General features: G+C 37.3%; 1 protein-coding gene across 17 annotated transcripts in view; it reads left to right on the forward strand.

Moving 5' to 3' along the window:
- The window catches only part of Hdac9 (histone deacetylase 9), a 915,786-nt gene that overhangs the window by 538,628 nt on the left and 350,949 nt on the right, over nt 1-26,209 (forward strand). For 12 of the 17 annotated variants that reach the window (XM_045135730.1, XM_045135719.1, XM_045135721.1 and 9 more), the window contains 3 exons: nt 6,704-6,835; nt 12,450-12,565; nt 24,460-24,582. In XM_045135730.1, the coding sequence (XP_044991665.1) occupies nt 6,704-6,835; nt 12,450-12,565; nt 24,460-24,582 (371 nt within the window). The remainder of the gene's footprint in view (nt 1-6,703; nt 6,836-12,449; nt 12,566-24,459; nt 24,583-26,209) is intronic. The other 5 variants (XM_045135729.1, XM_045135726.1, XM_045135728.1 and 2 more) reach the window with 1 other exon arrangement.

Raw genomic sequence — 26,209 nt, forward strand, 5'->3', positions numbered from 1 at the left:
CGAACCGGGGTCCTTAGGCTTCACAGGCAAGCGCTTAACCGCTAAGCCATCTCTCCAGTCCTAGCTAGGGTTTTATGTGTTATAATAGATATATTGTTAGTGCTAAGGAAACATTAGAATAAAACTGAACATACTTCCATTTTTTATGAAATTTATAGCCTGGGTTCTCAAAATTACTATTCAATAGTACTTAAATGTGCTAAATAGAAAGAATAATTTTATGAAAAGTAAATTTTTCAATTTATTTTTATAATTTATTTCTACTTGTAATTACATTGTTTATTAGAGTATCATCATGTGTTACAATGGTAATTTATAGTTAAAATGCCATAAAAATTTGAGCAACACACTTATTTTCTCATCTGTTCATCCTGGTTTTAAAAGTGCAATGTTGAGAACCAATTTGTGCATTCACTTGTTCAGTCAGGAAGTGGCTTTCCAAGTGTCAACTGGGCCAGCTGAACACCAGGCACCCTTAAGAACGAGCGCTAAGGAAGAGGAAATAGCACTCAGCATACAGTGCTGCTCTTAGATGGAGGCAATGTGTGTGCCTTGCCATGGGTCTTTGATCTCTGGAAGACCTGGCTCTTGTCCATAAGATGAGGCATCCCAGGCAAGGGCTTATTATTTTGACATGTGAATGAATTTTTATTTACACATCTGCAAGGAAATACAAATGATCAACAGAGATACACAGATGGCTACCTGTGTCGTCATGATTATACACATCCAAATATATATATATCCAAAAATATATATGTATGCATGTATTTAAGAGAGAGAGAAAGAAGCACACACACACACACACAGAGAGAGAGAGAGAGAGAGACAGATAGACACACACACATAGAAGGTGCATGCCGGGGCCTCCAGCTTCTGCAAACAAACTTTAGACAAATACACCACCTTGTGCATCTTACGTAAGTGGGTCCTAGGGAATTGAATCTGGATCCTTCGGCTTTGCAGGCAAGCACCTTAAGCACTAGACCATCTTGCCAGCCCAGTGTCATCATGCTTTCTACCAATAGACTACATGATTGTCCCCCTAAATATCCAAAAGTATCTTATATTTGAATAAAATGTTCCACATTTATCTGTAAATATGGACAAATATTATAAAGAATGCCTTCATTATTTTTTAAAGATCTTGCTCATACTTGTATACCCTACCACACCAAAACCTGTGCGTTTTCTAATCATGGCCTTCCGATCTAGCTCATAGTTGTATATACACTATCACACCGAAACCTTAGCGAAATGGCAAGTCTGGGCCTTGTCACTTACTGTTCCACGGATTCCTGAGTTTTTATCTTTTTCATCTACTACCTGTCATTACTATGCATTTGCTGGTTTTTTGCTTTAAACTTGCCTCCTCCCTGAGTTTATTTTCAACCACAGAGATTGGCATAAGAATATAATAGAATATAAATAATTTAATATAATAAGAGAGAGCTTTCAAATGTGTTGTGTTTTCTTCTGGCCTTTTATGTAAAAAGGGAAAAGGTTTTAGAATCTGTTCTTTTTATTTTAATATTTATTGTTTTTTTTTTTCCTAAATAATGAAGCTCAGGATTTTTTGTTGTTTTGTTCGTTTTGCAAACCCAAGAAGTTTCACAAAATCTGTTTTTAAGAAAGGTTTTCATTATAGCAGACAAAAGCATTCACAAAACCACATACATTGAAATCAGGCCTTCTATCTCTTTGATTAATTGAGATGTAAAAGGTGATGGTTGTGTGGTAAAAATAGAAAAGCAATTAGTGCAAATAGCCATGAAATATGTTCCTGCAATAGCAGATCTTCTCCCAGCTGGTGATCTTCTTCTGCCTTCTGAGAATGGGCATCCCTTTAGTAAGTGAGTAACATGGAGATTCTCAGCCTTTAGGGAGGCCAGAGCATTGAGAGTGGAAGTAATTCTCACTGTAATCCTTGTCCACACACTAGTCATTAACTCTCCTTCTTGGGTATGTGTCATACTGAGCTTCTGAAATGTTAACATGGAGTTTATAGAGCATTTTAATGACCAAATGATGGCTATCCATCATCCCATACCTCACCCTCACCATAGAGATATTAAAGTCTCTGGTTACTCATCAAATCCACTACTAAAATCCAGGCAAAGGCTTTTGTTCAAAGCATTTACAATGATCTTGCCTCACAGAGATTATATATTGTATACTTAAAAAATTATTGATTTTATTTATTTGAAAGAAAGAGGCAGATAGAGAGGAGAGAATGGGCATACCAGGACCTCTAGCCACTGCAAACAAACTAAATGCTTGCACCACCTTGTGCATCTGGTTTATGTGGGTCTTGGGGAAATGAACATGGGTCCTTAAGCTTCAAAGGCAAGTGACTTAACCCCTAAGCCATGTCTCCAGTCATTGTGTACTTTTAAAACAATTTTTTTTGTATCTTTTAGCATATTTTTGATTTTTTGTCTTTACAAAATCATGCCCTCAATTTATGAAGATAAACTCTATAGTGTGGCAATATTTTTGAAAATTAAGAATTAAAAATTATATCCTACATATTTCTGCCAACTAAAATCACTGATTAGTTGTAATTTCTTTAGAAATATCACTGGTGTCACTCATTTGTAGAATCTAGAGTTATCTGAGCTCATAGGTCTAGAGGGCTGAGTGGTGGTTTCTAAAGTCTAAGGAGGTCAGGGGAAGATGGGATATGAAGTCATAGCAAGGAAAAGGGCATATATGTGTGTGACCTGCTGTACAATCTGATTATAGTTGACACTATGGATCATTTAATCCAGAATATTGGGCAAAGATGATTACAAATGTTCTCATTCCAATAAAGTGACATGTTTGATGTGAAGAATAGTTGACATATCAGAAGTTGATCATTGTATAGAGATAGCTAAACATCACACTGTGCCCCATAAATATGTATATAGGCACCCAACATCATACTCTTAAAATATGTAATTACAGTTTGCCTATTAAAACAAAAAAAAAAAACTTGAGTTGATGATTTTGCTCAGTTGATAATCTTGGACCAGCACCTTTATGCTGGGTTTGCTTCTTAGTGCTTCATAAACTGGGGTTGGTGGCTCATGCCAGTAATCCTAGCACTTGATGACAGGAAGCAGAAGTGTCAAAAGTTCAGAGTTATCTTCAGAAACATAGTGAGGTCAAGGCCATCATAACCTACAAGAGACCCTATCCAAAATTAAACAAAGAAACAAGTGAGCAAATAAGTAAAATTATCTGTAATTTAGAAACATTAGCGGTGTTTAAGATACAAAACAGACAATTTACAAATTAAGATTGATTTGAATATTTAACATTTTCAAAGTCAACATAGCACACCCCAGCCTTGCCATCTTTCCATTATGTTCTATGCTCTCCTTCATTTATTTGAGGACCTCTGACAGTTATTATTTTATCCCACATCATCTGATAGTGCAGTCTTTGACAAGTGCTACTTGCTGACACTGACGGCCATGTTTCTCACACTCGACACTACTGACTTTTGAGTCTAAATAATTGTTTATCATAGAGTCACCTGGAGCCTTGTGGGAGATTTGACAGTATCCCTGGCCTGCTAAGGTTATGACAACTCCCTACACTGATGACCAGCTCAAATCTATTGGACAAATAGAGAAAGTACAGACTAAAGGATCTTTATTTTAACACATGAAATGAACATCCAGCAAGTCATTCAAATTCAAATTCATTGGGAGTGGGCATTCAATTACACGTCTATTTAACTCCACACATTGCAAAGGGATTGCTGTAGCTGATTTGCATAGAGCCATTGCTCTTTGAGGCTATCATACATGAGGAGAACCAACTTCTCATTCCTCTTCAGGCATTTCCTTTCATATACTGACCACTAAATGCAATTTAGGAGCTGCATTTCCAGCCCATTTTCAAGTAGACATACATAAGCATCAAAGCTGTCTGCCAACCCTACAAGTAATTTCTTCATGAAAGGCCTGTGGGATCTGGCTTATGTGTACAACGTCTAAACTGTGTGTGCTATTTTCCAAGTAATCATCACATTTTTCTCTGGATTGCAGACACTAGGCTTCATCTAATGCAAGGTGGTTGGCAAGAAGGAAAGGCTCATCTTAGGCAATTTAGAACCAAGTCCTGGCTTGGCCATTCCTAACTGTGTAACATGTAGAAATGCCACCAGTCATGTTTCCACAAAACTCTCCCTCCTGTTCTTTTTCACGTAAACCTTCACTTACACTCGGGTATCTAATTGGGTGGTGGCCACATCCTCTAAAGGTTTAAGCTTTTTATTTCCCAAGTGCACTGTCAGGCTCAGAATCCACTGAATCTAACTGGAAACTCCATTGCTGGAAAGGGCACCATGTAGACCCAACCTCATATCCCCTCACTGAAGATGCATGCCTCCTGCCCCCAATCCACTGCCTTGTGAAGTGATAAATCAGCTGATCTGTTCCCTCTCGAGAGCTGATTTATAATGTTCAATCCATTATGTTTCATATAACGTTGTATATAGTTAGACCTCAATCTGAGAAACTAGTTTTTGTACTAGGGTTATAGAGAAGAGAGGGTGCCAATATAGTATAGGCATTCAGGATTCACACTTTCTGGTTTTTCCTCTCCTGGTTTTAGTGAATGTATTTATTACTGGAAGCCTTTCAGAAGCAAGCAAAGTGTCTTTAAAGGAATTTTAGAAAATTATGCAAAGGGGCCAATCCAAGTTTGTTGATACTGTCCCATTTGCTCCCTTTAGTCCTGGGTGAGTTCAGACATACGAGATTCTGGCTTGCTCTCTATGGAAAAGAGGTTTCCACTCTGGAAGGCCCAGCAGGAACCTTTTTCCAAATCACTTCCCTTGATGCCTCAATGTGGGACGCCAGCACAGACACATTTCAGTACTTTGTCGCTCTTCTTTCCTTGTGCTTAGCCCTCGTCTGTTGGTTTCTAGTGACTCTTAGCCCAAGAAAAAGCATAAAGATCTCCAGTCATCTGTTTTAGTCTTGCAATAACATGTTCTCTCAGCCAGGCATGATGTCACATGCTTTTAATTCCAGCACTCTGGAGGTAGAAGTAGGAAGATTACTGTGAGTTTGAGACCAGCATGAGACTACATAGTGAATTCCAGGTTAGCCTGGAATAAAGCAAGACCCTACCTTGAAAAACAATATAGATAATAGATTAGATAGATGATAGATACATAAATGGTAGATAGATAGATAGATAGATAGATAGATAGATAGATAGATAGAAAGATAGATAGATAGATAGATAATCTCTCATAGGGAACATTTTCATTGATCACAAGACCTAGCTACATTGTGTCTGGTGGAGGAAATCAGTGGGACTCTAGAAAATCTGTCTGATAATATTCTGTGCTCATCTGTAAGGAGAAGTGGGGAAGCCAAGGATACCCCTCTTGTGTTCATCTGTAAGGTGAGGCAGATAAACCATATCCTCCATGTTCAGGAAGTAGTTCAAACTGCTTGGTTACAGATGCTATCTGCATCTTCCTTTACCTCTACAAACTTGGGAGAGTTGTCTGCCCTCAGTGGTTTGTTTTCCTCATCTATAGCATCACATTGCCTTAGAGTCTATGCCAAATAGATTGTTTTAGTTAAAAAGTTAATATCACTAAGATGGAGCATAGAGAAGAAGGTGGAGGACTAGAGGGGTGACTTAGTGGTTAAGGAATTGCCTGTAAAGCCAAAGGACCCAGATTCAATTCCCCAGGACCCACCTAAGCCAGATGCACTAGGTAGTGCATTTTGTTTGCAGTGGTTGGAGGACCTGGCATGCCATTCTCTCTATCTCTCTCACTGTCTCAAATAAATAAATGAAAATATTTAAAAGAAAACAAGATAGAAATGTTAGATATCATCAGAAATAGCCCCCTACCACCATTATCACCGTAAATTGTGGACTATTATGCCACAGATAGCCAATCAAATGTTCCATTACTGTAACAAACAAGTGTTTAAACACATAATGAATTGGGACCATAGGGATATACTATTTGCAATATTTTAGCTAACTAAATAGTAATATCTATATGAAATTGAATAATTGTATTTTGGAACATACATCCCAACTCCAAACTTTCAATTCTCTCTTGGCAGCTTCTTTCCTTGTTGACTATGTACTGAGTAAATAGAAAGGTTTATTCACAGTGACTCTAGGTCATTTGGTGTTATTTCACTGAATATTTTCTCTCAGACTTTTAGGTTAGAAAGTACTGACAAAGAAATATTCCAGGAGTCAGAATTAGACATAAATTACATGCTGCAAAGGTGTCTTCTTGTTACCAGAAGTCAGGTCAGAGTCTCAAAACTCACATTAAGTTACTGCTTTGTGGTTATTGAGTTTCACCCTTGAGAGAATTAAGAGGCCAGGCAATGACATATAATAAATCTTACTCAGACATAAGCATAATTAGTGATTAAACTTCCCATTAACCATCCTGATTGTGCTAGACATAGTAAGTAGAAAAGTTATCTTTTCTCCCTTTTCAGTTTTATATTTAGAAAAGTGCAAAACCCTTTTCATGTGTTTCATAAAATCATTACTATATTTACCTGTTTATTTAACTTAGAGTCAATGCCTTATTTACATGCTCGGTTTTTAATTTGAGAAAGGACCAAGAATAAAGTTAGATTTTTTTTTAACACAGGAGCAATTGGCTCTTTATTTTTTAATTTTTTTTTTCTATTTTCTTTGTCTCAATCCCCAGCCTCTGAGCCCAACTTGAAGGTGCGGTCCAGGTTAAAACAGAAAGTGGCAGAGAGGAGAAGCAGCCCCTTACTCAGGCGGAAGGATGGAAATGTTGTCACTTCATTCAAGAAGCGAATGTTTGAGGTGACAGGTAATGAGGATTGGGCAATGGCATGCTAACAAATGCTGATCAGAAGCATAAACAATAATTTAGAGTAAATGCACCTACTGCTTATTCAAAGTTATTTTGAGGAGAAAGTATTTTCAGAATGAAATCTCTTTGAAAACTCACAAATAGTTGAGTAATGCTTGATATATGTTCACCAGCTGTATTAAGCAATTCTCCAACTCTATAAAGAAAAGGAATGGGAAACAAAAGAAAATCAAAACAAAAGACACAAACAAATAAAGCCATGTGTCAATCAAGACAGAGCTAGGCAATACCAAATCTCGCCTTGTTCTCTTCAGAAGTAGGCAGTGCATTTTGTGAATGCCAGCCAGGAGAGTAACTTGTAACGAAATCTGCTCAGAAATGACCGAGGGAGGTCCAAGAAGAGCACTTCCCCCACTCAGACACGAATGTGTAGAATACACGTGGGGAAATTAAACCATGTGCAAGAGCAAAAGCTTGACTTTTCAACAAATTTACAGAACTCATAAATGACTTTATGTGTTTACTAGTGGACTGGGACTTATGGTAGGAGGGGGAGATATTGCTTTTTATAAAGGGGAAGAAACTGTCATTTTCACTAGTCTCAACTGGAAGAGTTCATATTTTTTTAGGTGCTTGGTTAAGAGTGGGGTGAACAGGTTAGGAAATTCAACCTGATGTCTTACAAACCCCTTACGTCCCAGTTGTACTGGGTTTGAAATTAGAGACATCCTAAGGATACAAGAACAGCAAAGAGTAGCCAAAATAATGCTGACTACTGCTATAGGGTCCTTGCTCGGGTCCACGCATGGTACTTGTTCAGTTCCTCTGGTTGCATCCAGGAGGTATTGCTCTATAAGCATTCCTCACCATTCTTAAGGAAAACTGTTCTTGTCACAATTTAATGTGAGTTCTCCCAAGTCTGAGCTTATCCTCAGTATGTTTATTTATTTTTTTTTAACTCTGTTTTCTCTTCTCTTTTGGACACTTGTAATTCCAAGTTGCAGTACAGGGGAAGATCCTAGAACTAAAGATACAAAGTTGTATTTATATAAAGAAATCTATATAGTCTAAAAGATTTTTTTTTTTAAATTAGGTTTAAAAATGCTTTGCTTTCCTCTTCATTGCTAGCAGATTCCATATCTACTTAAAGGAAATTATTACTGATTACATTGGCAAAATTTACCTTGTATAAAACACATTATAGAAGTGAACAATAAAAAAATTGCTAGAGGTTTTGTCTATTTTCCAGTATAATAATGATCACAAATGTATATCAATTAAATTCTTAGTTTAAAATCATATGTTTTTAATCAGTTTTTAGCTTTTCTTTTTTAAGTATTTTATTTATTTATTTATTTATTTATTTATTTATTTAAGAGAGAGAGAGAGAGAGAGAATGGGCATACAAGGGTCTTCAATCACTGCAAACAAACACCAGACATGTGCATCACTTTGTGCATTTGGCTTATGTGGGTCCTGGGGAATTGAATTTGGTCCTTTGGCTTTGCAAGCAAGTGCCTTAACTGCTAAGCCATCTCTCCAGCCGTGAGTTTTAGTTTTTCTTATTATTATGAAATAATAATTCCCTTTTCATCTCAGGAAATACTTGACATGACGTGTCCCTTTATTTTCCACACATTTCCCACTCATGAGCTGGTACTTGCACATGCTCTGGGAGGTGGTTTACTGGCTCAACGCATTTACTGTAAATGTCTGTGGGAAATCTGAACTATAATCACATAGGTATCATCTCCTGTATTCCTACATATTTCTTTCACCTAATTTGGAAGAACTCTTTGCAAATTTTGATAGTAAATATTTTTTGTGCATCCAACTGGAAACCGTCACAGACTTATAACAGTTAAGTCCTCATTAGTTTTTATTCTTTTACCTCTATCTTGCTTCTTTCTACCCCATCTCATATTCAAATATATGCTCATTTTACTCTCTCTCTCTTCATCAAATAGTTGATTGTGGGGGCTTTTCCAAACTAAAGTATTCTCTGCCTCTCTTCTTCCCAAAAGATTTGCTCTTTTTTAAATTTTAAATATTGATTTATCTATGTTCCTACAATGTCTCCTCACCCTTCTATGTTGCTTTAATCTCATCGACTGTTAAAGTTCAAGTTCTAATATAATTTCATCACTGATATTTTCTCAGTGTTTCTAGAAAAGCAGTTGCAACCTCTCCCTACATCCTATACAGTGTAATGTTTAGAACAATGTTACAGTAAGGTGTGCTCAGCTCCACAGCTATCAGGGGTTTCTGCATAAAGAAATATTTGGCCACATGCAATCAAATCACATCTAGTAATGTGTGTGATACACTTTAAAGCATCTGGGACAGGATGTTTCAGAAAATAGTATTTTAAGACATATAAAATATAAAATAATATGGAGGGGTTAGGGAGATGACTCAGAGGTTAAATATGCTTGCTTATAAAGCCTGAGGGCTTGGGTTTGATTCCCCAGTACCCATGTAAAGCCAGATGCACAAAGGGGCCCATGTGTCTGGAGCTTGTTTATAGCAGCCAGAGGTCCTGTTCATCTCTTTCTCATACATGATATGAGGTAAAAGTAATATAATAAATAATAATCATACTAGAACCCTAAGAATTAGGGGAAAGAAACTCTTGCAATTTTTTAATGTGCAATTCCTTTTATAAAAGAAAGAAAGGTATTATGGTATTTACCTATAATCCTAGCATTCAGGAGGCAGAGACAGGAGGTCAGTAATTGCCAGCCATCCTGAGCTACATAGATTGGCCCCTGTCCAATATATATATATATATTTCAGAAAAAAGAACAACTTAAGAGTAAAGAATAGAAGACAATGAGGTGAAAGAAGAGTATACACTATGGAGAGAAAGTCGTGACTAGTGAAAATGCAATCGAGACATGTAGAGAGAACACCAGTGAGCAAAATGTGTACAAACGTCTTATGCTGCAAATAAATTGTTCAACTGCCATAGGAGGTACGTGACAGAAGCAGAATTCTGTCAGCGATCTCACATTCTTTCTAGTGGCTAGTGGCCTTACAGTACTGAGAATATAAATATTTCTAGAAGAAAATTGAAAATTGTAAGTTGCATTGAGAGAGTCAAGAACAATATTATGTAGAAATCAGGGATCTTTCTTCCATAGAGGCAGATGGCATGAGAATTCAAATGAGTTCCCAGGTCGAATTGCACCTGTAGTGAAGCAAGTGAAAGTAGAGGAGGATGCAAAAGAACAAAATGGAGCCGGGCGTGGTGGCGCACGCCTTTAATCCCAGCACTCGGGAGGCAGAGGTAGGAGGATCGCCGTGAGTTCGAGGCCACCCTGAGACTACATAGAGAATTCCAGGTCAGCCTGGACTAGAGTAAGACCCTACCTCAAAAAACCAAAAAAATAAAAAATAAAAATAAATAAATAAATAAAAGAACAAAATGGGAAAGCCTTTGTCTTTATATAGAACAAGTCATCTAACTTGAGTACAGGAAAAATCACAAGCTCCTTTGTAGGACAGAGGGTCATAGTGAGGGCTCTTTGTAGGAAACTTCTGGCGAATATTTGCAGTAATCTTTCAGTAGTAACGGGACTATGAAGAGGCATTAGCATGGCTTATGAGAGAATAGCAAGCATTTTAACTGAAATAAGTGATAATTGAGCTAAAGAACAAATCAAAAGGACCCAGTAATGGATTAGGGTTAAAATAGGAGTGGGGCTGAATCTAAGGGTAGGAATTTTATGTAGAAACAACCAGGAAAAAGAATTCCTCACATGGAAAAGATAGCAGTTACTTTGCTTGTTGTCACAACAAATACCTTATAAAAGCAGTGAGAGGCAGTAAGGGCTTATTTTGACTCACAATTTGAGGGGATACAGCCTGTCACGGCATGGGAGGCATGGTAGCAGGAACAGGACACAGGTGGTCACATTTCTCTACTGCTCCACTGGCAGGAAGCAGAGCGTGATGGATGTTTGTTCTCAGCTAGCTTCTCCTTCTTCTGCAGTCCCGAACCTCCATCGCATAGCATGGTGCCGCCAACATCTATGTGGGTCCTTCATCCGCACTTAACCTAATTTAGGAACTCCCTGGAAGACATATCCAGTGATTTGTTTCCATAGTACTTCTACATCTTGTTCAAATTAACAACCAAGATTAACTGTCACAAGGATTAAAAAAATGTCTAGCTTTCTAAAGTTATGCAGGGTAATTTTTTGAGGTATAAAAGCAAGAAATATAACTTTCATGAGAACATTCTGCCTAAATGACATTTAATATTATATAAATATGGGTAAGGGCACAAAATAAAATGAATATCTATATTTAGGGAAGGGAAGAAGGAAGAGATGGAATAATGTATGAGGAAGGAGAGAATGTTCCAGTCCGCGGGATTAGAAGGGTGTAGGGTATTTTGCCAAGTGCCTTAAACTTAGGTAACAACTGAAGGAACAGTTGTAGTTGACAGTAAGTACAATGTCCTTCCAAGGCTTAAAGTGGTGATTAAGGATTGTGGCCCCACTACCCCTCAAGAATGGCTACCTTGCTGTCAGACAAGGAGGACAACCCCGTGGGAGAAGGAGGACTTCACAATTCTGAGTAATTGATCAAATTCCTGAAGTGACATAAAAGGAAGGGCTTGTGAAACAATGTGCTGGCACTGAGTAAAGGGAGAGCAGAAGAAACAGCTTGCCTCTTAAATCCATCAAAAGAGTGTCAGTGGGCTGGAGAGATGGCTTAGTGGTTAAGCGCTTGCCTGTGAAGCCTAGGGACCCCGGTTCGAGGCTCGGTTCCCTAGGTCCCACGTTAGCCAGATGCACAAGGGGGCGCATGCGTCTGGAGTTTGTTTGCACAGGCTGGAGGCCCTGGCGCGCCCATTCTGCTCTCTCTCCCTCTATCTGTCTTTCTCTCTGTGTCTATCGCTCTCAAATAAATAAATAAAAAATTTAAAAAAAAAAAGAGTGTCAGTAACAAAAAGAATGAAATAGGAGAAAAATAATAGTTGGAAATCATACCTAATGCCTCAATCTCGGAAAAATATAAAACAACACTATCTGTGTAGAGTTGGTTGAACAGTGTGTAACGATGATAGACATGCCACAAATTTGAAATGACTGCACTATCGAGGGTGATAAGGAGCAGTCAGTAAATGAGTTGCAAGATTCTCATGATGCTCTTTTAGGAACTGGGCATTTATACTTTTAATGAGATGTTTTAATAGATTTGTCAGTTTATAAATTGAGGTCCACGTGAATTTTATATCTAAAGAAGAAGGGTCAGATTCTCTGTATTGTTATCTAATTTTGGCTAAAAATTATTTGTTTTTATATTAAAGCTTCAATATTTCTATCTTCAATATCAACAAGTTTTCATGTCCTGGAAAAGAATTTGGGCAAAATTAAGGTCAAATGGTGTTTTAAGAGGCCATTAGTATATTGATATTTTCATATCCTACTGAATTGTATTTTACCTCACATGTACTATAATAAGCTATAGTTATCATATATCATATAAGGGAAAATATATAGCTCTGTCTTTAGGCAATTATTTTGAGTCACAATAGCAATTTCTCTGTGTCTCATGTGTATTTTTCATGAGTATGTATGTTTTTCATGATATTTTTCAGAATCCTCAGTCAGTAGTGGTTCTCCAGCATCTGGTCCCAGTTCACCCAACAATGGACCAGCTGGAAATGTAACTGAAAATGAGACTTCTGTGTTGCCCTCTACTCCACATGCTGAGGTAAGGCCTTTATTATTCTAGTTCCTCCAGAAACTGATTTCCTGATAAGCTATCTAATAAGAACTTACTATTCTCAATTGATGTTTGTGTTGTTTTATATTCTGTAAATATTTAATATAGAGACAAGGTGTTTATTAACTACTATGAATAAAGTTTTGCTATATTTTACAGTGGGCTTTATGAATTATCCTTTTTTAAAATTATTTTTTTATTAACAACTTCCATGATTGTAAATATTATCCCATGGTAATATCCTCCCCCCCCCACTTTTTCCTTTGAATCTCCATTCTCCATCATATCCCCTCCTCCTCTTAATCAGTCTCTGTTTTATTTTGATGTCATGATCTTTTCCTCCTATTATGATGGTCTTATGTAGGTAGTGTCAGCCACTGTGAAGTCATGGGTGTCCAGGACATTTTGTGTCTGGAGGAACAAGTTGTAAGGAGTCCTACCCTTCCTTTGGCTCTTACATTCTTTCTGCCACCTCTTCCTCAATGAACCCTGAGCCTTGGAAAGTGTGATAGAGACATTTTGCAGTGTTGAGCATTCCTGACACTTCTTCCCAGCACCATGATACCTTCTGAGTCACCCCAAGGTCACTGCCATCTGGAAAGAGAAGATTCTCTACCAAAAGTGAGAGTAGCATTAATACATAGGTATGAACATTAAGAGAAATGCTTACTGGGCAGTTTGATAAGCATAGTATATACATTTAGCCAGATAGCAGCATATGTTACACCCCTAGGGCCCATAACTACCCCTGTTTTAGGTTTTCAGTATCAGGGACATATTCCCTCCCATGGAGTGGGCCTCCAGTCCAATTACAAGGCAGTTGGTTTCCACCATGACAGATATGCCACTTTTGTACCCATTTGCTCATTTGGCCTGGCTGGCAAAATATAAAGCTTGCAGTATCTACTGTTGAGTATCTTCACTGGTGCTTCTCTCTCTCCCATTTAACTGCATGCAGGATGGCTTCTTCTAGTTTTCTGTCAGCTGGTCTACATGGTGGAGGTTATCAGCTCAGTTCCAGCAGGATTTTTTCTGTGGTCTTGCAGCCCAAGTATGTGGAGTCTTTAGCAAAAGGGTCTTGCCATCTATTCCTGGTGGGAAATTAAGGGCCTTGGCAATGGCCTGTAATGTTTTGGTGGCATCAGGGACCTCCCTGGCCAAGAACTCACTGGAAGATATCCCATCCCTGGCACTGAAAATTTTCTAGCAATGTTGTATGGCTCCTGAGTGTTCCATTGTCCAAAAATGTAGTTTCCATATGACTTATTTATATCCTCTTAGATTTGGATTAGCCCTCCCTCTACCTTTCCTTTAATGAGTCTTATCCCCTGACCTCACTTGGGCCTTTTCATCCCTATTAATCTATTCTTCTACTTACATATATAATACCATCCCATTAAGTGACCCCCTTTAAAAAATATTTTACTCATTTATTTATTTGAGAGAGAGAAAGAGAGGCAGATAGAAAAAAAGAGAGAATGGATGCACCAGGGCCTTTAGCCACTGCAGATGAACTCCAGACTCTTGCATCCCTTGATCTGGCTTTCATGAGTTCTGGGGAATCGAACAGGGGTCCTTAGGCTTCTCAGGCTACCTTCACCAATGATCTATTTCACCAGCCCATGAGTTGTACTTTTCTATGTAGATTTGAGTAAACTTCATGCTATTTATAAATTAGACATCTAAGTATATTCACATGGTATCAGGGTTTAAAAAATATTGAAGCACACTTTTGGAATAAACATTCTCTGTGAGGCTGAGTATGTAGTATCCAGTGGTATGCAATCCCATAATCTTGCCTGGATACTAGTCATTCTGGTTTGACTAGATTCATCAGTTTGCAGAAATGATATAATGAGAACATCCCAGAACAGGAAAATAGGATTTATCCAATTGGTCTGAATCTTGATAGATAATGATTCACATATGTATTATGGTTGAAGGATATAAGGCTCCACTGATCAAATGTTTACTTAGTGCTTACTGTGTGGTAGCCATTTTTCCTAGCAATTGAATGTAATAATAAATAAAATAATAACTTGATTATTGAAAAATTACATATTAAAGAAAATTAAAATAATACCATGTATTATAATCAATGATACTATGTGGCCTAATAGCAGAAATCACATAACTCAAGTTGTTGTTTGGTTTCAAGCATCCCAATATTTTTAGTCCCCACAAGTGTCTAAACAAAGCAAATGTGAGTCCTGCCTAGAGGACACACCTTTATCATTTATTTCAACAATTTCTCTTCAATACTTTACCAATGACTAGGAGTAGAAAAGAATAATGGTCTTGATTATGACTAACTCTCAGCTACTTGAAGAGAAATATTTCAGACTTTCTTTCTAATCTTTCAGCCTCTCATCTGTCCCCCCATTTCTTAGAATCTTGTTTCCTTGTTTCTCTTTCTCATCCTTTCAAAACTATGATGACAAATTGAATAATTTCCTCATGACTATATGTGATCATATGTAAGTGAATTTATTGGACTAGTGTACATATTGTTTTTTGTTAGTGAAATTATATCCTAATATTAGGCTATTTCCTGGTACCTTTCATTAATTTCCAAGAAAATAACAATTTGGTCACAAATATTAAATAAGTAATGTTAGGGTTCTACTTTCAGTTTGAATAATGTGATTCTCAGTAAATACATAAAAATAAAAGGGTCTGGATTATAATGAATCCCTGGTTGGATTTTGTATACTTGAAAAATGAAGAAAACAGACTCTGCTACTTTCAAAGAAATATCTAATTATTAGAGATGCATTGTCAACCCTCTAAGTTTCATAAGTCTATTTACAGAATGATCATTTTTATGGTTCAGTAGTGGCTCTATATTTTTTTTGGGGGGGGGAAGGTAGTAAGGAAATAGTTTTAAGTAGAATTTTGAACACCAATATAACACTTGATTTCATTTTAGGAGGGAGGAAGAAGTAAAATATTATTAATAGTTACTAAAGAAGTGACATGTCTTTCATTTTAAATTCATACATATACTACTTAAAACACATAAATGATAGGAAAAAGTAAGCTTTTTTTCTTTACTTCTGGTCTTTTGTGACCTATTAAGCTAAACATATTTCTACAATTATTCAATTTTAAATGTATACATCTGTATTTATATGTGTATATATGCATATATATATCATATGTGTACATAGTGAAGATGTGTATTTCATTTAATTATCTTACTCTGTTTTGTATTTTTAAATCTTTTATTCTTGCAAATTGCCTGTTTAGGTGGCCTAGCTTTTTAGCTAAATGTTGAACATACTCTGTCATTGCAAATCTTCCTCTCCACCCCCACCAGTCAAAAAAGAAAAACAAAAGAAAAAAACAGAAGGAAATGTGATTTAATGGAGTTTAAAGGGTAGAGGGATTTCTTCAGGTCAGTGACAGGACATTCACTTCCAAAGCTGGCAAGGCTAGTTCAAAAGCATGCAGTGACTTACTTCATAATGAATTAATTGTGTGCCTGAACTATGATCCAAAAGGCCAGGTGGGCAGACCTTTATGCACTGATGGGTAGCCTCTCTATGGCCCAGAACCAAAAATGCAAGCCTGATGGCTAACATGTTTTTGCTGCTGCGTTGCCTTACAGAGAGCTAAAGTGTGATTCATTTTGGATAGGTGAGGAGGCGGCAGAATTCAGACTGTCAGCAAATTAATATCCTAGCTCTATCACACCAAATACTTCCACCTATAGAAGCCAGAGAAAAACAAGTGTTCTCAGCTAAACTTTATTTACCATCACTTAGAATTTAGTACGATTGTAACAGAAGATTTCTAAGATTAATGATAGAATTATACTCAATGTCAAAGCAACAAAAAATAGTTTTAGATACAAATCATTTACATTATGGTATGCTAAAAAGGCAATTACATATTTCATCATGTATAAAATAGATTTATTCTGCTATCTTTGCTGAAATAACACATATGGGATTTCTGTTAAAAGAATATCTCAAGTTCAAACTCTTCCTGGGCTATAGCAAGTTTATGAGAACCTGTCTGAAAGTAACAAAAACAAGAGTTGCCTAGGCATGCGGCTTGGTGGTCGAGAGTGGTCACAGCAGAAGATCTGCTTAATCACAACATCATCTTATTATCTCCATTGACATCATAATCATCTTCATTACCCACAATATATACTTGAATAAACTATTCCATGATGTGTAGAAAAGCATACCAGCTAATTCTTCTAGTCAACAGAAACGAATGGATCTCACTCTCCTTTTGCCATTCAGGAAATAGGAAAATCAGTCCATTTCTGGAGCTATTGAGCCCTTAATGATTTTTAAAAATTTCTATTTATTGCTTATTCCCAAGGAGAGAGGAGTGAAAGAGGAGGAGATGGAGAGAGGAAGAGACAGAGAGCGAGTGAGAGATAGACTAGGTACTCCAGGACCTCCTGGAACTGTAAACAAACTCCAGATGCATGTACCACTTTGTCCATGTGGACTTACGTGGTACTTGGGAATTAAACTCCGCCAGTCAGGCTTTAAAAACAAGAACCTTTAACTGCTGAGTATCTCTCCAACTGGAGATGATTTTTTTTTTAACATCCTGTAATTCACAAGTTCTACCTACTTTAAGTCAAATGAATACAGGAATTAAAGGAGAGTATCCATGTAATTGAGGCTTAAGAAATACTATAGAAGTGTAGTAGGATTCTGGGCATTGCATTGGAAGACTGTTCATAAACTTCCAAAGTCAAATATTTCTTGTTATGTATTGCTCAAGTTGCCAAATTTTATTCTGCCATCACATTCCTTCCTGGTCCAGCCAAAAGCAATATTAATACCTAGACTGATAACTTTTTTCTAAGGTTTTTTGTTTGTTTGTTTGTTGTTGTTTTTTAAGGCAAATTAGGTACATTAGGAAGCTTGAAGGGGGTTCTTTTCGTTGTATTTACCAGTGCTGACCTGATAGGAGTCATTAGCTTTTCTTCTGACCAGCAGCTCTCATATGAGAGTAAGTACATACCTGTTCTGGCCATGGCTGGTTCTTCTATTTATTACATATGTTAAGTCTCAGAATTCACATTATTTGAGCCACTGGCTTTACTCATTTGTAAACTTGGTTGTGGAGCTAAAACTTCAGCACCTTATCTATCCAACTCCAGTCAGAAATGTCTTTACCTATTTGGGTACTTTATTGTTAATATTGTGGGCCTGTGGGTTCAGATATGACTTTACATGTGATAGATTTATTTGAAAGCTTATTTGACAGTAGCCAATCTACTAGCTTATTTCTAGTTAAATATTAATGGCTGTCTCTGCTCAATCATAATTTTACATACTTTTTGACCAGAAACAAATGATTTTTAAAAGATTCTAATAATAAATTGATGTGTGCTAAAATCATCTGAAATAGTACTTGTTTTGCCCTGATCTCATGTTACTCATCTGTCTATTGTTTCGTAATAGTTCTTGTGACATTTGCTGAAATGTTGTGCTCCCTTCTGAGTAGGCGAGTCAAAAGTACGGTTTTAGACTGCAGCAAATGAAACACATGCACACTCTTTGAAAAATAAGTTGCTGTGACACAGCAGTCATTTACTAGGGATCACATGAGTTGATATTGTACAGCAAGCCCTTTAACAAAACACAAATGCAAAGTCAAACTTTCAAATGCAACGTAACCCCTGCAAGATTATTATTATTTTGATCTCATATTTTATAGTAACAGTTAAGTCAATATAAAAACTTAGAAATTTTCAATGTCTACCTATTCTTTTTCTTTTTAAAAAAATATTATTTATTTATTTATTTATTGGAAATAGAGAAAGAGAGAATAGGCATTCCAGGGCCTCCAGCCACTGCAAATGAACTCCAGATGCATGTGCCACCTTGTGCATCTGGCTTAAGTGGGTCCTTAGAGCATCAAGCCTGGATTCTTTGGCTTTGCAGGCAAATACCTTAACCAATAAGCTATCTCTCCATCCTTTTTTTTTTGGATGCAGGGTTTCACTCTGGAATTCACTCTGTAGTCTCAGGGTGGCCTCAAACTCAGGGCCACCCTCCTACCTCTGCCTTCCGAGTGTTGGGATTAAAGGCATGTGCCACCACTCCCGGCAAACCTTTTTTTTTTTTTTTAATTGTATGAATCTTGAACTTTTTGTGCTATAATTTTGAAAGATACTCTTAAAGTTCATGGGAAAACATTGAATGGTTTAGGACATTTTAAATATTTTATTTTTAAATTATTATTTATTTGTGTAAAAGGGAAACATGTGGGTAGAAAGAGAGAGAATGGATGCACCAGGGCCTCCACCAACTGCAAACAAATTCCAGATGCATGGGCTACCTTGTACATCTGGCAGTATGCTGGTATTGGAGAACTGAACTCAGGTCATTAGGCTTTGCAGGCAAGAGGTTTTTTTTTTTTTTTTTTTTTAGGCTTTTTGAGGTAGGGTTTCACTCTTAGGAGTCTTAACCACTTAGCCATCTATCAAGCTGATAGGACATTTTAAAAATGTGACTATTTTCTTTTTAGACAGACTACATCATATATCTAAGTTGGGAAGATGGCTCAGCAGTTAAAGAAAAGTGCTTCCTTACAAAATGTACCTGCCTGGTTTCAATTCCCCGCTACCCACATAAAGCCTGATGCACAATATGGTGTATGCATTAGGAGTTTCCAGCGGCAAGAGGCCTTAACATGCCTATATACTCTTTATCTTTCTCCCCTTTGTGCCAACATTTAAAAAAAAAAAAAGATGCAGGAATCTGGTGTTTGTTTGTAGAAATAAGAGACCTTGGCATGCTTCCCCCTCCCACATACAAGTACAAATAAATAAAGTAAAAATCTTTGTTCAAAACAAAATTCAAGTTGTTTGACACTTATGAGTATGTCTTCTTATATTTTGTTCTAATAGACACACATATTATCTGAAAGAATAACTCAGAAGTGCTTGATCTTAGGCTGAAGAATCAGAGGTCCCATTAGGGTAGGTAGCTTCAAGATTCCCAGGCAGGGAGTAGGGGAGCTCAAGTGGGAGACAATGTTTACACTGAACTTTTTCCTTTCCCTACAAGATCAGACCTCTCAAGGTTCTGTATACATGACTTTTTTATGATTATCATGCATTGTAGAAAATTTCAACCATGGAGTCAACTGAAAATTCCATGTACACTTTTCCTCTGAGCTTTTTAGAAAGTTATTTCATAACTAGTATTCTACTGAGAGCCATCAACTGACCTCAGTTTCCCCTAGGAATGAGAAAGGCACTCATCTATTTTCCTCTCTCCCACAACTACCATCCCTCTCTCCTTCCTTCTTTCTTCTTTGTCTTCTTTCCATACATCCATTTTTCTTTCCCTCCCCATAGGCAGTCATTCTCTCCTCTGTTTTTCTGTACTATGATTATTTTTTGTTTTGTGCCTTATATATTTTAGGAGATACAAATGGCATAGTGTTTTCTATCTCATTTTATTCCTTACTCTTATTATTCAGCATATGCTTTTAGGGTAATCATAGTTTATAAATGTTTTTAATGACTGTAAAAACCTGTGGTGAGTGTTGCTCTACTCCTATCTATGCAGTTGCAGTGGAGGCAGGCAGCCTCCAGTTACCAATCTTCATCAAGAAATGTCGGGGGGGGGGGAGCTGAAGAGATGGCTTAGTGGTTAAGCGCTTGCCTGTGAAGCCTAAGGACCCCAGTTCAAGGCTCGATTCCCCAGGTCCCACATTAGCCAGATGCACAATGGGGCGCACACATCTGGAGTTCGTTTGCAGTGGCTACAAGCCCTGGCGTGCCCATTCTCTCTCTTTATCTGCCTCTTTCTCTTTCTGTTTATCATTCTCAAATAAATAAACAACAAAAATTTAAAAAAAAAAAGAAATGTCAGGGATACAGTCATTCTAACAGCTCTTGAGAGACATTGCTCAAGTTCTTCCCAGCTGAGGGACACTAGTTTGTGACACATGGTGTCCTTGGGGTGGTTTATAGTGTGATAGAATTACCGCACAGTCCACAGTCCTTCCATTTTTTCTCCATCCTTTATCATTTGACATTGCCCATTTGTCAGAGTTTTCTGTGTGCCCAGTTTGGTAGAGCTTCTTAATCTTTTCATGGAAACTAGTGCTATTTTGTAGGATCTGGGGTTTGTTCAGTTGTTTGGATTCAGTGCTCACACTCCTATGGGCCAGGTTCAATTTCTGGTCAGGGAAACAATAAGATAAAGAATTTGGGGTTCCTTGCTAATTCCTTAACATGATATGCAACACAATAGTATTATATAGAATTTTGGTGCACCTCCAGTTTCCTATTTTATGACTTCAAAGGATAATATTCAGAGGTTTTACTAAAGATTATGGTAGAATTGAAGAGATGGAAGGTAGACAGAGACCATACCAAAGAGGGGGACATGATCAGGGACCCAGATCATAAGAATAGGAAGGAATGCAGAGCACTTACCCTAGAGATGGCAAGAGAGGGTTTCTTGAAAATTGGAAAGCCTACCTAGAGAGTCAGATTGGATACTTTTCTAGGACCTTTATAGGGGATGAATCATAGAACTCTACATGCATAGCAACCAACACTGTTTAACGCAGAAGTATCACTCATTAATAGTTTTATAGTTCTATTATATATTATTATAATCAATCATTTTATTTAACTACAAAAATGTTTCCAATTCTAAAGATGTTTCAGGTCAAATTATCTTTCCCATGCTCTAAGCCATGAAATGTTGGTATCTCAGCAGTATGGCACTAATGAAAGGCTGGATCTGTTTCAATACCATTTCTTGGAAAAGCCTGGCTTTGCCTGAAAATCCCCATGTGCTCACTAGTCTCGCAGAAGCACTGGCCAGGGTCATTCTTTGGTGGGATGAATGGCTGCCTTCCAACCTATCTGCACTTAGCAGTGCAAAACACTGTTTTAGGTTCATGAAGACACATTAAGCTGGAACAAACAGATTGCTCTTACCAGGACGTATATTTCAGAAAAAACAAAAAGCTATATTCAATAGAGACAACTTGAACAAAATTGTTGTTCAGTACTGTTATAATTATAGACACTAGAAGTCTGCATAAAGTCCGTGTTTGTTTCCTCATCTATAATTGGAGAAGAAAAGGTAAGCAGCGCCCCAGCCCTGCGTGACGTCCATTTCTGTGATAACTGACAGTGCTTCATTCATGAGAGATTCAGAAATGTTCTTGCACCTTTGGGAAGTATTTCCAAGATGTGAAGATTCTCATGTCTATAAACTCATAAAGCTGTCACTTCATGCCAAGTTTAGCAAGCTACCAGTTGAACTCTTTTTCTTATTTACATCCACATTTTATCTCTTTAGGAAAGTGATATCCTTTCGTACCTGTTTGCATGGTGTCCCATCCTTAAGTGGCAGGTGCAGAGTGGTGTGCACGATTCAAAGCTTTAGTGTCACTGCTGATCCTCATGGGAGGCCACATGGCTTCACTCTTCCCTCTGTCTCCTCATCTACACTATGAACACGTGGGTGGATTGGGAGTACCAATGAAGAACACTAACCTCCAAAAGATGCCTGGCACAGGGCTTGGCACCTGATAAATGCTGAAGGTATATTACACACTACCAGGGCAGATGGAGGCACTCAACTTTCTTATGGACCTGGAGGGCTCTGCAAAGCCAGGGAAATAACATCATCCCTTCACTTCAGTCAGGGCCTGTGTGTGCAGTCTGTGAGCTGCTGTCATTACAACGTCCTAGAAGAAATTCATTTCTTACATCTGTGTGTCATTTTCTTTCATGAGGTGGGCGGGAATCAGAGGAACCATCCCCAGTAGACAAAGATGAGCTCTTTTGTGAGTTGTGTGCTATTCTATGGATGTCGGTGTCAAGGCAGTACTGGGAGATGCAGTTGTCACCTTGAATAAAAATTATAAAGTGCTTACACCTTCCTATTTGTTTCTCTCCTATGTTTCTCTACTTCTACAGATAAGTGAGTAGACTATGGCTTTTATTAAGTAAGCATTTGATGCCAATAAGCTAATGATAATATTTTAATATTTTTACTCCCTTATGTATTCTTATTTTTTTGTCCATCCATATGTTCTACAGTAAATTTATGTCAGAAAGCTTGTTTGTATAAGGAAAATAGTTGTCTTACTTTTCAATTAGAGCAACTATGCAGCTACTTTTCATATCTCCTAGAATTAATTTCACTATAATATAACTATAATTTCACATTAATAATTAAAAAATATTTCCCAATCAATTTCATTCCTTGGTATGTTAGACAACTTTAATTTTCCAATAAAAAAGTCACTGTGACATCAATCACCCAATATAAAAATATTTTCATGCACAGTTCTTTGATATCTTCATTTAATAAGAAACAAAATCCTAGTTATATTGGAGCTCCACGTTGCAATTGGAAACCTCCACTCCAGCCTGCTCTTGTTATGTTAAGGCTAAGACTCATCTCCAAACAGACGTGCAACCGCGATGATGTTTTGGAATAACATCCTGTGTTTTGGTGGCGCATCACTCTTCAGTGACATTCTGAGCTTGCATTGCATTAGCACATGATATTTTTCCCTGTTAATTGATATCCCAGGTTTGTCCAGAGGAAAATCTACAGCTCCCCCAAACATGCTTGACAAGTTATTATATTTACTTTAGTCAAAACCCGTGTGTGCAATATCCCTCTTGGAGGTGGTCTATTATTGGAGTCCCATATGCTTTTTGTTTGGGAAGAAAGCAGTGACTGTGTCATACTGTTACATGGAGTGTTCTTTTTCAGGGATGTTGTTCCCTTGGGGACCATATCAGGCCAGAGTTCCCTAGTCTAATAAGACCTTTGTAACTCTTATTGTATAAAAGTTCTGGGAGGGAAGCAAGAGTTAAACAGAAAATGTAATTCAAGCAACCATATTAGCCCACATGTGGGAAAACACTACTCAGTATTGGATTAAAAAAAAAAATTACTTCTAGTAAAAAGCATGGTGATGGCAAAATGTCCATTGTATTTCAGGATAAATGAGAGCTCTTGTGGAGAGGGAGCTCAAAACATTATTCATTTTTGCTTTAGTTTATAAATATAAATTATTTAAACAAATAACTCAGAGTTATATAAATCCCTACATTAAAATGTGATTTATATAGAAGCTCTATGAGGTAGTGTTTAAACTGAGATGTTCTTGAGCAAATGTTACTAATAACATTTAATTCATATGTTTATATGTCATGATTATAAATGCATTATATATACATTTTGCCAATATTTTATGCAAGAAGGCCATACATCCTCATCAAAATCACCAAATTTGATTGCTTAACATTTCAGATAAATGATAAATATGTCAAGTATATTTGGTAAAACTTGAATGTTTAATGAAATTTTTTGCAAAGTGAAATTATAGACTACTCATATTTTATAACTGTCTGATAAAGAACTGTTAACTTGAGCTGGGCGTGGTGGCGCACGCCTTTAATCCCAGCACTCGGGAGGCAGAGGTAGGAGGATCGCCATGAGTTCAAGGCCACCCTGAGACTACAGAGTTAATTCCAGGTCAGCCTGGACCAGAGTGAGACCCTACCTTGAAAAACCAAAAAAAAAAAAAAAAGAACTTTTAACTTTTATTTTTGTTTATCATGTTTTGGTGGAGGGTCACTCTAGTTCACAGTGTAGCTCAGGCTGGCCTCTGGCTCTCATTGGTCCTCCTATCTCATCCCCCTTAGTTATGGAAGGAAAGGTGTGTCCTACCCAGCTTTAATTTAATATTTATGATGTAACTCTGGGATGCAGCAATTTAAAATATTTTTTCTAAGTTATGACTGTATAGAACCTCTTGTATGGAACTTGAACATTTTACAATAAAGTCCATGACTGTGATAATTAGAGAATCTTACCTTAATATTTATGTATTTATTTTGTCAACAGCAACTGGTTTCACAGCAGCGCATTCTAATTCATGAAGATTCCATGAACCTGCTAAGTCTTTATACGTCCCCTTCTCTGCCCAATATCACGTTGGGGCTCCCAGCCATGCCATCCCCACTCACTGTAAGTCATGGGACCACCTCAGCATAAGCCAACCCAAGGGACATTTTTATAAGGCGCTCCCTTTTATTTCCCACCTGTTTAGATTTGAGGGAAAAAAAAAAATTGGATAGAGAAAACTTCCTGTTCATTATCTCCTGTTTGTAGCACTGTTTAAAGGTGTGCAGCTTTGTTTGAAATCACAGAACTATACTGGTTCACATGCTCATATAAAAATAGCTAACACTTGTGTAATGGTCCCCAACTTGAAGGAAAAAACAATACTACTTTCCAGATATATAATTTTAGTAGCTCCAATAGCCATCCTATGAAGCAGCAATCACATATTTTTTACAGAAAAGGAAGCCAGGACTCAACACCACAGAGCCAATGAGTATGTGGCAGACATAGAGCACCCCCCAGGCCAGGCCAGGGTGAAGAGGCCCCGCTTCCAAAGCACAGCAGCACATGTTTACAGAATTTACCTTGTGAATGACTCTGTCTCAGGAATTCACTGACTCTGCGGTGCTGGACAATACATATCTGGAAAAACTCTCCAAAAACAACATCTTACCATTCCCAGGAGACACAGAATGAATTAGTTAGTTTAAAAAGTCTTGACAACTGAAATAGGATCTTCTGGAGGAGTAATCGTCCTGAGCAGAAGATAACAGCAGTGAGCGTGTGCACATTCTCTAAAATAATGTAAATTTTGTTATAAAAGATTTATCAGCTTTATCCAGAATAAACTGTCCTCAAAAGATTAGTAAATTAAGTTGTAGATACATAGGAGTCAGGTGACAGAGAAAAGTGCTCCAACCTTAGCTGTCAGCTTTGCCACTCAGAGAAGCCAAGTCCTCTACTGAGTCCGGCATGTAAGAGTCACATTTACCTCCAGTGCACATAAAACCAAAGATCATTTTCATTGGCTGCCATATTTTATTACATCTGGATTTTTAATAAGGTATACTATTACCTCATGTTCTTATACCAAGGAGGAGAAAGCAAAACTGGGATTGACTTCTTTCATTTAAGGGTTACAGAAAACAGAGTTGAAATCCCATTTAGCTATCCTATTGAAATTCCATAAAGATTTGTAAATAGCTGCTTCTACTTAAAAAAAAAAAAGAATTAGAAATGAAATTAAAATAGGGCATGGATATTTTTTTTTTATTAATTAGTTTTATACTCAGTGAATACTGTCAAGTTGGTACCATTGTTCGCCTTCTCCCTGTTCTACCCCTCCCGGCCCCTCCTTGTTGAGGTATATGGGTCATACATTGTGGAGTTAGCCTTTAGTTATGGGTAGAAGGAAATGTCTCTGCGTATCATGATCCAACGTGTGGCTTGGACAGGGATATCTTTAAATCTTACTTTATAATAAATTATTTTTTTCTATTCCTATTTTTCTTTTCTCCCCCAGTGATATATAAATACGAACCCATATACTTTTACAATACTTGAATAGACATTTTTTTGTGACACCACTTTTGCATACTCGAAGCCACTCCTCCTTGTTAACTCATACACGCTCCACTTTTAATGTGGTCAGAGGGAAAAAAAAAAAAAAAGATTTTTTCCCCCCAAAGGACTAGGTACTAAAGCCAGACCATTTAATGTTTTGAAGGTAATACATAATTTTGCACCATTG

This window comes from Jaculus jaculus, chromosome 16 (assembly GCF_020740685.1).
Source record: "Jaculus jaculus isolate mJacJac1 chromosome 16, mJacJac1.mat.Y.cur, whole genome shotgun sequence".
Classification (NCBI taxonomy): Eukaryota; Metazoa; Chordata; class Mammalia; order Rodentia; family Dipodidae; genus Jaculus; species Jaculus jaculus.